General features: G+C 36.6%; 1 protein-coding gene across 1 annotated transcript in view; it reads right to left on the bottom strand.

The window, feature by feature from the left end:
- Positions 1-15,258, bottom strand: part of LOC128666705 (gastrula zinc finger protein XlCGF8.2DB-like) — a 67,332-nt gene that overhangs the window by 49,189 nt on the left and 2,885 nt on the right. Inside the window, exons 2-3 of the mRNA XM_053721447.1 lie at positions 2,437-2,596; positions 1,274-1,400 (exon numbers count right to left, since the gene is read on the bottom strand). Of these exons, the coding sequence (XP_053577422.1) occupies positions 1,274-1,400; positions 2,437-2,451 (142 nt within the window). The 5' untranslated portion in view covers positions 2,452-2,596. The remainder of the gene's footprint in view (positions 1-1,273; positions 1,401-2,436; positions 2,597-15,258) is intronic.

The raw sequence follows: 15,258 nt of genomic DNA, 5'->3' as shown, positions 1-15,258 counted from the left end.
CATATATTTATAGATTGCTGTTATTGAAGGAGGCAGAGAGGAAGGTGGATAACCTTTTTTCCATCTGGAAATTTGACTTTCCTGAATTGGACAGGGGTTATTTCCAGGAGAGTTTTGACAGGGCAAGGAAATTTTCAAGCAGTATGGCAATTAGAGAATCTCATTGCAAACTTCTTAATAGGGCCTATTTAACGCCTAGTAAGATGGCTAAATGGAAGGGGGATATGTCTTGTTATAGATGCAATTTTCCGTCGGCAGACATTTTCCATCTATTCTATTCCTGCCCAAAAATGATCAAACTTTGGAAACAAGTGGAATATTGGTTGAACAGATTTCTGCCAGATAGAATGGTATTGAAGCCCCTGTCAATCTTTTTCTTGGTCTCGAATAAAACATATAATAAGCCTCTGATAAATACTCTAATTCTCCTAGTCAGACAGATGATACTCAAAGCATGGAAGGAGAAAAATGCTCCTAGTATAGCTTCAGTTATTAACAATGTTCATTATCAAATGTTACTAGAACTATATGATCCGCTAATATTTGAGGAAAATAAATTAAGAAAATACTTTGCTAAATGGGATAAGGTAATTCTGAGCAGACCTAGCGAGGTCCAGTTACAGATATTAAAATTCTTTCGTAACTCACCGGCTTTTCTACAATTAATTCTATCAGAGAGTTACCCTGACCTTTGGAGACAATGGTTTCTATGAGGCGTAGGGGTGGGGGCCCCGGGTGGAGGGAAGAGAGTTAGGAAAGGCCCTCCTTTTTTTTTTTTTTCTTTTTTTTTTTTTGTTTTTTTTTCTTTTCTTTTTTTTGCTTTCTTTTTTCTTTTATGTATGTATGGAATTCTAATAATGAGAGAAAATAGAGGAGCAGACTCTGTTTGAGATTCCAAGGTGATGTTATATATATTGTTGTCAGGTTTAATATGTTTTTGAGAAGCAAGATTGTTAAAGTGATGACCCATGCAATACTGTTATTTGCATTGTCTTTGGAATGCTTAATGCTGAAGCTGTATATGATTTTGAATCCCTCAATAAAGGAAAAAATATGTTTAAAAAAAAAAATATGTTTAACACAAGATTAGGTGTCATTTATATGTGTTTAAAACTATATTATGTGTCACTTATATGTGTTTAACACTAGATTATGTGTTACTTATATGTGTTTAACACTAGATTAGGTGTCATTTATATGTGTTTAACACTAGATTAGGTGTCACTTATATGCGTCTTTGTCCCATTCCCTGTAGAGTTATATAAATTATTACCTAGAGACCTGAGGGTCTGGTAATTCTCCATCATCACATCCTTATAAAGCTCTTTTTGTTCTTCAGTTAAAAAGCCCCACTCCTTCTCTGTGAAATAAACTGCAACTTCATCAAACTCCATTTGTTCCTTTAAAAAAAAAAAAAAAAGGGGTTTAACTTCTAAAGTATAAACCACACAGAGCAAACTGTGTCAATGACCATGAACAAACCATATAGTCAGCGTGCTCACTCCCCCTGGGGTTGTGCTGTGTGTGTTGTATAAAGACCATGAACAAACCCAAAACTCAGCCAATCACCATAAACAAACCATATAGTCAGTATGCTCACTCCCCCTGGGGTTGTACTGTGTGTGTGTTGTATACAGTCCATGAAGAAGCCCAGAGCTCGGCCAGTGACCCTGAACAGACCATATGGTAAGTGTGCTCACTCCCCCTGGGGTTGTGCTTTGTGTGTGTTGTATAAAGACCATGAACAAACCATATAGTCAGTGTGCTCACTCCCCCTGGGTTTGTGCTGTGTGTGTTGTATAAAGACCATGAACAAGCCCAGAGCTCGGCCAGTGACCATAAACAAACCATATAGTCAGTATGCTCACTCCCCCTGGGGTTGTACTGTGTGTGTGTTGTATACAGTCCATGAAGAAGCCCAGAGCTCGGCCAGTGACCCTGAACAGACAATATGGTAAGTGTGCTCACTCCCCCCTGGGGTTGTGCTTTGTGTGTGTTGTATAAAGACCATGAACAAACAATATAGTCAGTGTGCTCACTCCCCCTGGGGTTGTGCTCTGTGTGTTGTATAAAGACCATGAACAAGCCCAGAGCTCGGCCAGTGACCATGAACAGACCATATGGTAAGTGTGCTCACTCCCCCTGGGGTTGTGCTTTGTGTGTGTTATATAAAGACCATGAACAAACCCAGAGCTCAGCCAGTGACCATGAACAGACCATATGGTCAGAGTGCTCACTCCCCCCCCGGGGTTGTGCTGTGTGTGTGTTGTATAAAAACCATGAACAAGCCCAGAGCTCTGCCAGTGACCATGAAAAGACCATATGGTCAGTGTGCCCCCCCCCTGGAGTTATGCTGTGTGTGTTGTATAAAGGCTGCTCAGCATCAGACATCTCACACAGCAGCAGATAAATGACAATATGACTAATCGTCCTCACCTCCCCAGTCACCATGTAGATGTTTAAGGTTTGGTTCTTCTCAGTCGTCTTCTTGTTAGTTACACGTGAATCAGCCCCAATACTCCATGAACTGGTTCTGGTCCTTAATGACACTGAGTAAAGTACTCACCTTGTCACTTAGAGTAACACTGACCTATAACTAGAGAAGAGAGAGTGTAAATATAACATATTAATGTACAGATCTGTGTCTATGTCAGACTAATTTCAGTTATAATAATAAAAAGTTATAATAATAATAATAATAATAATAATAACTAATATTTATATAGCGCCTTTCTCCCAGTGGGACTCAAAACACTTTTTCAGCGCTTGTCCTCGGAATTAACCAAATCGGCAGCTGAATAGTAATAGTTGTTATTATTACCCAATTTAATGGTACTCATTTTATCGACCTCAGAAGGATGAAGGGCTGAGTTGGCCCTGCTGGGATTATAACCTATGACTTCGGAAGGATGAAGGGCTGAGCCGGCCCTGCCGGGATTAGAACCTATGACCTCGGAACGATGAAGGGCTGAGTCAGCCCTGCCGGGATTAGAACCTATGACCTCGGAACAATGATGGGCTGAGTCGGCCCTGCCAGGATTAGAACCTATGACTTTGGAACGATGAAGGGCTGAGTCGGCCCTGCCGGGATTAGAACCTATGACTTCGGAACGATAAAGGGCTGAGTCGGCCCTGCCGGGATTAGAACCTATGACCTCGGAAGGATGAAGGGTTGAGTCGGCCCTGCTGGGATTAGAACCTATGACCTCGGAACGATGAAGGGCTGAGTCGGCCCTGCCGGGATAAGAACCTATGACCTTTGGATCGTTGAACAGGCTTTTGTAGTCAGGGCATTTTACCAACTGAGCTACCTCACTGGCCAATTACTACATATTTGTTTAGATATTTAGGACTATTTCCCTCTTCCAAGTGTAGTGATTTCCTTTTGATGCCAATGATAAAAAAAAAAAAAAAAAATGTTTTACTAATTGTAATTTTAAAGACTTAAAAGGGACAGTTAACTGGATTTATTTTTTATAAAAAAAAAACCCCAGTAGTTAACACCTTTACTACCCATTCCCCAGCTTTGCACAACCAACATGGTTATATTAATATACTTTATAACCGCTAAAGCCTGTTTCTAAGCCCCTGCAGGCCCCCTCTTATCTCAGTGCATTTTATTAGCATTTCACAGCCAGCTAGTGCTAGTTCATGTGTGCCATATAGATAACATTGTGCTCACTCTCTTGGAATTGTGCATGAACCAGCGCTAATTGGCTAAAATGCTAGTTTGTAAATAGCAGAGATAAGGAGGCTGTCTGCAGAGGCTTATAAACAGGTCATCTCAGAGGTAAAAAGTATATTAATATAACAGTGTTGTTTATGCAAAACTGGGTAATGGGTAATAGAGGGATTATCTATCTTTTTAAAGAATACAAATATTCAAGTTGACTGTCCCTTTAACAATACAGTAAAACTTCAGGAAGTACAAATATTGTCCCATCATTCATAGATACTATAAATGTAAACGGACAATAAAACTAATTTTCTTGATGGCATCTTAACACTGTGATTTTATTTATATTTTTATTGTTTATCCCAGTTAGTTTTATGTTCCTGGAGATGAACTGAGCACAAATGAGTAGTTCCTCATTGTTTTACTAAAATACAATTATTTTTATATTTAAAGTTTAGTTTAGTATTTAGTTTGAAATTACCCACAAGGACATCTGAATGCAACTTTTATTGGGGCTAATAAACCTTTAAATGTAGTGATCCCTTCTCCACCAAGGTCGCATCCCAGTAATAAAATGGGTGAGGTAGACGGGTGTAAACCCCTTAATAAAATGGTATTAGAGATAAATATTTATATCACCAGTAAATTATACAGAGATCTAATATTATGCAGTAGTTCCCTCTGTGACACACACACACACACACACCATATCCCCAGTACATTATACACAGATATATAATATTATGTAGTAGTTCCCTCTGACACACACACCATATCCCCAGTACATTATACACAGATATATAATATTATGTAGTAGTTCCCTCTGACACACACACCATATCCCCAGTACATTATACACAGATATATAATATTATGTAGTAGTTCCCTCTGACACACACACACACCATATCCCTAGTACATTATACACAGATATAGAATATTATGTAGTAGCTCCCTCTGTGACACACACACCATATCCCCAGTACATTATACACAGATATATAATATTATGTAGTAGTTCCCTCTGTGACACACACCATATCCCCAGTATATTATACACAGATATATAATATTATGTAGTAGTTCCCTCTGTGACACACACGCCATATCCCCAATACATTATACACAGATATATAATATTATGTAGTACTTCCCTCTGTGACACACACACACCATATCCCCAGTACATTATACAGATATATAATATTATGTAGTAGTTCCCTCTGACACACACACACACACACACACACCATTTCCCCAGTACATTATACACAGATATATAATATGTAGTAGCTCCCTCTGACACACACCATATCCCCAGTACATTATACACAGATATAATATTATGTAGTAGTTCCCTCTGTGACACACACAGCATATCCCCAGTACATTATACACAGATATATAATATTATGTAGTAGTTCCCTCTGACACACACTTACCATATCCCCAGTACATTATACACAGATATATAATATTATGTAGTACTTCCCTCTGTGACACACACAGCATATCCCCAGTACATTATACACAGATATATAATATTATGTAGTAGTTCCCTCTGTGACACACACCATATCCCCAGTACATTATACACAGATATATAATAGTATGTAGTAGTTCCCTCTGTGACACACACACACCATATCCCCAGTACATTATACACAGGTATATAATATTATGTAGTAGTTCCCTCTGACACACACTTACCATATCCCCAGTACATTATACACAGATATATAATATTATGTAGTAGTTCCCTCTGTGACACACACACCATATCCCCAGTACATTATACACAGATATATAATATTATGTAGTAGTTCCCTCTGACACACACACACCATATCCCCAGTACATTATACACAGATATATAATATTATGTAGTAGTTCCCTCTGACACACACCCCATATCCCCAGTACATTATACACAGATATATAATATTATGTAGTAGTTCCCTCTGTGACACACACCATATCCCCAGTACATTATACACAGATATATAATATTATGTAGTAGTTCCCTCTGACACACACACCATATCCTCAGTACATTATACACAGACATATAATATTATGTAGTAGTTCCCTCTGTGACACACACACCATATCCCCAGTACATTATACACAGACATATAATATTATGTAGTAGTTCCCTCTGACACACACACACCATATCCCCAGTACATTATACACAGATATATAATATTATGTAGTAGTTCGATCTGTGACACACACACACACACTATATCCCGAGTACATTATACAGATATATAATATTATGTAGTAGTTCCCTCCGTGACACACACCATATCCCCAGTACATTATACACAGATATATAATATTATGTAGTAGTTCCCTCTGACACACACACACACCATATCCCCAATACATTATACACAGATATATAATATTATGTAGTAGTTCCCTCTGACACACACACACACACACACACACACACCATATCCCCAATACATTATACACAGATATATAATATTATGTAGTAGTTCCCTCTGACACACACACCATATCCCCAGTACATTATACACAGATATATAATATTATGTAGTAGTTCCCTCTGTGACACACACACACCATATCCCCAGTACATTATAGACAGATATATAATATTATGTAGCAGTTCCCTATGTGACACACACACCATATCCCCAGTACATTATACACAGATATATAATATTATGTAGTAGTTCCCTCTGACACACACACCATATCCCCAGTACATTATACACAGATATATAATATTATGTAGTAGTTCCCTCTGTGACACACACACACCATATCCCCAGTACATTATAGACAGATATATAATATTATGTAGTAGTTCCCTCTGACACACACACACCGTATCCCCAGTACATTATACACAGATATATAATATTATGTAGTAGTTCCCTCTGACACACACACCATATCCCCAGTACATTATATAACAAAGTGATAAGGCCACTACTAATACCATGGGAAAAGAGGCCCTGAGAAATGGGGGATTTAAAACTTATCATTTAATGGTTTTGTTAAAACTAGGGTGAACACAATTAAAAACCACAGTCGGTGTGAGAGTGAATGAATGTGGGCCTGTGGCTAAAATTGCCTCAGGAATAGAATTTTTTTTTATATTTATTTTTGTACAATCCAGAGTGTATACACAGGGGGATTCGAAAATTACTGAGTGGAGATTAAGTACAAGTTAACCAATTATAATAACTGAAGTCATATATTGACTAATATTCACATGGATTGGTATGGTCACCTCTATATGTAATATTAGGTAAATTTTATTAGTGAGATACCAAAGTGTTCCATTCGTACTTGACTCCCTCAAAGAAAACAGTGCCAGAAAAACCCACTGGTATGTAACTAGGTTCAAGGTAACCCCAGAGCTGGTAGAATTCTCTAACTATCCAATGCGGTGCTACTCTTAAATCTTGTTGGTTTCACAATGGAGTACCATCATTAGTTAGCCTCTGGACAGATAACAAGCGACACATTACTAGGTATAATTGTATCTATTATTTTGGCTGAATTATTGCCTTATTACAGTTAAATAGTGACGTACTATAAGTGTACTGCTGTCACATCTGCCTAGCGATGAAAGAATAATTCAAATACAATATATTGGTTAGTTAGTGTGCCCCTTACAGAGGGAATAATCTTATATCTGAGGATATATCAATTGCTTAAACAATACAACCCTGGACCGGATACTCAATTTAGTGAACTGTTATAGATATCGAATAGCTCGATAGCAAGACCTATGTAAATTGGCAGTAGTTTGAGAGTATTTGAAAGAATATAGGGTAAATGCAGTGAAACTTGTGCTTAGTGTAAATTATATTTTAAATTCAAATTGTATACCACTATATTCTTATTACACTACTGTACTTTAGGTCCGGGTGATAGGATCTATGTACTGAGTTCGCAAAAGTTTTTTTTTTTATATGTTTATCCTGGACCAGGGTTCCAATGTGAACCGGTATCTTTGCATTTAAGTATCTACAGAGAGGAGTATTTACAGCCTGGTATGTGACTGGGTTGTCAGTAACCCCGGTGCTGGTAGAATTCTCTAACAGTCCAATATAGTATTATTATTGAGTATTATTTGATTCACAACGGAGTACCATCATTTACTAGCCTCAGGTCTGGGAATAAGCCGTTTATTACCAGGTGTCATTTCATCTTGTGTTTTTGACTGGATTATTGCATTATTTAAATTTAGGGGTGATGTACTGCAAGTATACTACTATCAAATCTGCCTAAAGGTTTATGTATCGTCCAGATACAATATATTGGTTAGTTAGTGTGCCCCTTGCAGAGGGAATAATCTTATTTTTATACACCTCACACGAATAGCACAAGTCACTTTTCATTTTTAGAGCACACCATTCGCCACTTATCCCACAAGATGGGCACACTTGCATGGGATCTACAAACGGCATACACAGATCACTTATTTTATTTCAATTCACTGCACTCTCTCCTGGTCCATAATTCAATCAGGTTGATAACTAACATACACATGGGACCCCCCGTTCTTTTTCCCCCATTTCTGAGTAAGTGATGAACCAGGGAAGGATGTCCCTTTGATTTTTCAATTATTGAAATATGATACATTCTGTCACCAGATGAGTAATGATAAACTCATTGTTATGTTTTTCCAATCACAATGCACTTTTTGATGCACTTTTCAAGTGAGTTTTCTTCACAGTTTTTCACCCTTATACAGTGTGAGAGACATCAAACGCCACTATACTTTTTATTCATGGTTTAAATATAGAGTAATGTAACAAGTTCATATAGGAATACGGTCCAGTGTTACATTTATGACAATTTTATTTTTCCCTCTTGTATCCACGTAGATGATTAATAACAATCCGTTTATTATCTGATCATGATGTTCCGACTTTGCACCTGTGTTATCTATTTTTGTTCCATACCCAATTATACAATTTTATCCACCCCTAGATGTTTATTACAGATTGGTGCCTACCTCTTTCCGCAATCAGTTCTATATGCTGGCACAATATGAGATGATGAAGTCACACACCTCCTCCTTAGCCAATAGAATATGAGAACAGAGGGACCAATTATTTGAGTCGAAAGAGACGTGCCCTCTTACAATTCAGCCAATAAAAGGCCAATGGAATGGCGGGCGCCCCACCTTTGACAAAGCCGTAAGGCGAAACATGTCAGGGCATCCGGAGATTTCATCTCCTTTTTAACTTATGCAGCGGTGTGAATTGTAGAATGGATGGTTAATTAGAAAATGTATCTTAAAATCAGAGTGAATGTGTGAACGTTAGATGTTTGTTCAATCGATTCTCATACTCTAACTCACCCAGAGACTGATAGATTTACTCTTCCAATATCAGTTATCAGACGGCTAATAATCATAACACTAGGCACATACGGTAATGTGGGGACCCGTTGCCTTAGTGGACATTTAATTGCAAAGATACTGGTTCGCATTGGAGCCATAGTCCAGGACAAAAAACATAAAAAACGTTTGCTAACTCAGTATATAGACCGTACTATTCGGATTGAAAAGCACAGCAGTGTGACATAAATACAATGGCATAAAACTTGAATTTAAAGTATAACCGGCACAAGCACAAGTTACATTACATTTACCCTATATTCACTCAAATACTATCATACTGCTGTCAATTCACATATAGGTATATCTATCGAGTCATTTGATATATTACAGTTAATGAAACTGATAAAGAGCAATAATCCTTTAAGAATATCACGTCCTGAAATTGTTTTATCTCTACAATTTGGTGGCACTATATTATCCTACTACTAAGATATCGTAGATTCAAGTATTTTTATAACTTAAAACGTGCCACTAATATTGAAAATAGGACAATAGGGGGCAACCCATCAGATACATATTTTGTAGACAGTTTTTAAAAGAATTTTAATATAAGGGTGGTCCTATGTGTAGTTTAGAATCTCCCTCTTTGTTTCTAAGAGAACAAGGGCATAGATACTTGTCCTCATTTGATCCATTTACTTTAACAGTTATCTACTAAATGTATCAATTGTCACGTAACATAACAGGTGACATGAATTTCTCCCAGGGTGAACTATCATGAGGGTAGTGTCAGGAAGATTTCTCAGGATACTAAATATCCTCCTTCCTTATTTTCCATTATTCTATTATCTGGCGTACAGTATACCCCCTGTTTATATTCCCCAGAAGATGCTCTCATTTGATTATTAAGGAGTCTATTTACCTGAAAAAGTAAATAGAATGATATTTATTTAATGTTACTTTTTATATGTATAGACATTAATAACATTATCCCAAATTTATAGAAAGTTATAATAATTATTTTGTAGACCTGCACCAGGCTGGGAAGACTGAATCTGCAATAGGCAAGCAGCTTGGTGTGAAGAAATCAACTGTGGGAGCAATAATTTGAAAATGGAAGACATACAAGACCACTGATAATCTCCCTCGATCTGGGGCTCCACGCAAGATCTCACCCCGTGGGGTCAAAATGATCACAAGAACGGTGAGCAAACATCCCAGAACCACACAAGGGGACCTAGTGAATGATTTGCAGAGAGCTGGGACCAACGTAACAAAGGCTACCATCAGTAACACACTACGCTGCCAGGGACTCAGATCCTGCAGTGCCAGACGTGTCCCCCTGCTTAAGCCAGTACATGTCCGGGCCCATCTGAAGTATGCTAGAGAGCATTTTGATGATCCAGAAGCGGATTGGGAGAATGTCATATGGTCATATGAAACCAAAGTAGAACTGTTTGGTAGAAACACAACTCGTCGTGTTTGGAGGAGAGAGAATGCTGAGTTGCAACCAAAGAACACCATACCAACTGTGAAGCATGGGGGTGGCAACATCATGCTTTGGGGCTGTTTCTCTGCAAAGGGAACAGGACAACTGATCCGTGTACATGAAAGTATGAATGGGGCCATGTATCGTGAGATTTTGAGTGCAAACCTCCTTCCATCAGCAAGGGCATTGAAGATGAAACGTGGCTGGGTCTTTCAGCATGACAATGATCCCAAACACACCACCCGGCAACGAAGGAGTGGCTTCATAAGAAGCATTTCAAGGTCCTGGAGTGGCCTAGCCAGTCTCCAGATCTCAACCCCATAGAAAACCTTTGGAGGGAGTTGAAAGTCCGTGTTGCCCAGCGACAGCCCCAAAACATCACTGCTCTAGAGGAGATCTGAATGCAGGAATGGGCCAACATACCAGCAACAGTGTGTGAAAACCTTGTGAAGACTTACAGAAAACGTTTGACCTCTGTCATTGCCAACAAAGGATATATAACAAAGTATTGAGATGAACTTTTGATATTGACCAAATACTTATTTTCCACTATAATTTGCAAATAAATTCTTTCCAAATCAGACAATGTGATTGTCTGGATTTGTTTCCACATTTTGACTCTCATAGTTAAGGTATACCTATGATGAAAATTACAGGCCTCTCTCATCTTCTTAAGTGGGAGAACTTGCACAATTGGTGGCTGACTAAATACTTTTTTGCCCCACTATATGTAGTAGTTCCCTCTGACACACACCATATCCCCAGTACATTATACACAGATATATATTATGTAGTAGTTCCCTCTGTGACACACACCATATCCCCAGTACATTATACACACATATATATATATATAATATTATGTAGTAGTTCCCTCTGACACACACACACACACACACCATATCCCCAGTACATTATACACAGATATATAATATTATGTAGTAGTTCCCTCTGTGACGCACACCATATCCCTAGTACATTATACACAGATATATAATATTATATAGTAGTTCCCTCTAACACACACCATATCCCCAGTACATTATACACAGATATATAATATTATGTAGTAGTTCCCTCTGACACACACACACACCATATCCCCAGTACATTATACAAAGATATATAATATTATGTAGTAGTTCCCTCTGTGACACACACACACCATATCCCCAGTACATTATACACAGATATATAATATTATGCAGTAGTTCCCTATGTGACACACACCATATCCCCAGTACATTATACACAGATATATAATATTATGTAGTAGTTCCCTCTGACACACACCATATCCCCAGTACATTATACACAGATATATAATATTATGTAGTACGGTAGTTCCCTCTGTGACACACACACCATATCCCCAGTACATTATACACAGATATATAATATTATGTAGTAGTTCCCTCTGACACACACCATATCCCCAGTACATTATACACAGATATATAATATTATGTAGTAGTTCCCTCTGACACACACCATATCCCCAGTACATTATTCACAGATATATAATATTATGTAGTAGTTCCCTCTGACACACACCATATCCCCAGTACATTATACACAGATATATAATATTATGTAGTAGTTCCCTCTGACACACACCATATCCCCAGTACATTATACACAGATATATAATATTATGTAGTAGTTCCCTCTGACACACACCATATCCCCAGTACATTATTCACAGATATATAATATTATGTAGTAGTTCCCTCTGACACACACCATATCCCCAGTACATTATACACAGATATATAATATTATGTAGTAGTTCCCTCTGACACACACCATATCCCCAGTACATTATTCACAGATATATAATATTATGTAGTAGTTCCCTCTGACACACACCATATCCCCAATACATTATACACAGATATATAACACTATACACAGCACCAGCACATTATACACAGATATATAACACTATACACAGCACCAGCACATTATACACAGATATATAACACTATCCACAGCACCAGTACACTATACACACTGCAGATATATAACACTATCCACAGCACCAGTACACTATACACAGATATATAACACTATACACAACACCAGCACATTATACACAGATATATAACATTATACACAGATATATATATATATATATATATATAAACACTATACACAGCACATTATACACAGATATATATTATGTAGTAGTTCCCTCTGTGACACACACCATATCCCCAGTACATTATACACACATATATATATATATAATATTATGTAGTAGTTCCCTCTGACACACACACACACACACACACCATATCCCCAGTACATTATACACAGATATATAATATTATGTAGTAGTTCCCTCTGTGACGCACACCATATCCCTAGTACATTATACACAGATATATAATATTATATAGTAGTTCCCTCTAACACACACCATATCCCCAGTACATTATACACAGATATATAATATTATGTAGTAGTTCCCTCTGACACACACACACACACCATATCCCCAGTACATTATACAAAGATATATAATATTATGTAGTAGTTCCCTCTGTGACACACACACACCATATCCCCAGTACATTATACACAGATATATAATATTATGCAGTAGTTCCCTCTGTGACACACACCATATCCCCAGTACATTATACACAGATATATAATATTATGTAGTAGTTCCCTCTGACACACACCATATCCCCAGTACATTATACACAGATATATAATATTATGTAGTACGGTAGTTCCCTCTGTGACACACACACACCATATCCCCAGTACATTATACACAGATATATAATATTATGTAGTAGTTCCCTCTGACACACACCATATCCCCAGTACATTATACACAGATATATAATATTATGTAGTAGTTCCCTCTGACACACACCATATCCCCAGTACATTATTCACAGATATATAATATTATGTAGTAGTTCCCTCTGACACACACCATATCCCCAGTACATTATACACAGATATATAATATTATGTAGTAGTTCCCTCTGACACACACCATATCCCCAGTACATTATACACAGATATATAATATTATGTAGTAGTTCCCTCTGACACACACCATATCCCCAGTACATTATTCACAGATATATAATATTATGTAGTAGTTCCCTCTGACACACACCATATCCCCAGTACATTATACACAGATATATAATATTATGTAGTAGTTCCCTCTGACACACACCATATCCCCAGTACATTATTCACAGATATATAATATTATGTAGTAGTTCCCTCTGACACACACCATATCCCCAATACATTATACACAGATATATAACACTATACACAGCACCAGCACATTATACACAGATATATAACACTATACACAGCACCAGCACATTATACACAGATATATAACACTATCCACAGCACCAGTACACTATACACACTGCAGATATATAACACTATCCACAGCACCAGTACACTATACACAGATATATAACACTATACACAACACCAGCACATTATACACAGATATATAACATTATACACAGATATATATATATATATATATATATATACACTATACACAGCACATTATACACAGATATATAACACTTTAAAAAGCAGTTTGTATTTTAGCTCATATTCATAGTCTATGTATTGTTAAAACATATATCCTTAATGCTAAATTGTTTTATTTGTGCAAATATAGAGTTATAATTCAGAGTTTGGCTATTGGCACAAATAATATATACAATTTCTGATGTTTTAATAGAAGTGTATATTGTACTATTGTTTAACTTAGCACTGTTAATTGTATTGTTGAATGTTAGTAGCTGCTATCTTAAGTCTCATTGTGATATTTTAAATGCAACTCTGTATGAAAGGCTATTGTGAATAAGGTAAACGTGTATGAACTCTGCATAGCATATTTTAATCGTTTTTAAACGCGTATAATATTGATTCATATTCTGGCTCCCATAAATATATTTCAAATGTGTTTATAGATATTAACTAATAATAAAGAATTCAGGAATTTATATTAATTTTATTGTCTTAGTAAATGTATATTTGATTGTGGGTTTAGTTTAAAGAAAGATTGTTAAATATATTAAGTTATAATCCTGCCATATACTCACATATAATTTGGAGAGTACTGCTAAGATTCTTATAAATATACTGACAATTATACACAGATATGTAACACTATACACAGCACCAGCACATTATACACAGATATATAACACTATATAGAGCACAAGCACATTATACACAGATATATAACACTATACAGAGCACCAGCACATTATACAAAGATATAATACTAAACACAGCCCCAGCACATTATACACAGATATATAACATTATACACAGCACCAGCACATTATACACAGAACTATAACATTATACAGAGATATATAATACTATACACAGATATATAACACTATACACAGCACCAATACACTATACACAGATATATAACACTATACACAACACCAGCACATTATACACAGATATAACATTATACACAGATATATAACACTATACACAGCACATTATACACAGATATATAACACTATGCACAGCACCAATACACTATACACAGATATAACACTATACACAACACATTATATACAGATATATAACATTATACACAGATATATAACACTATACACAGCACCAGTACATTATACACAGATATATAACATTATACACAGATATATATAACACTATACACAGCACATTATACACAGGTATATAACACTATATACAGCACCAGTACATTAT

The sequence above is a fragment of the Bombina bombina genome, chromosome 7 (assembly GCF_027579735.1).
Source record: "Bombina bombina isolate aBomBom1 chromosome 7, aBomBom1.pri, whole genome shotgun sequence".
NCBI lineage: Eukaryota > Metazoa > Chordata > Amphibia > Anura > Bombinatoridae > Bombina > Bombina bombina.
The sequence above is the reverse complement of the archived record's forward strand: the minus strand, read 5'-3'. Positions and strand labels throughout refer to the sequence as shown.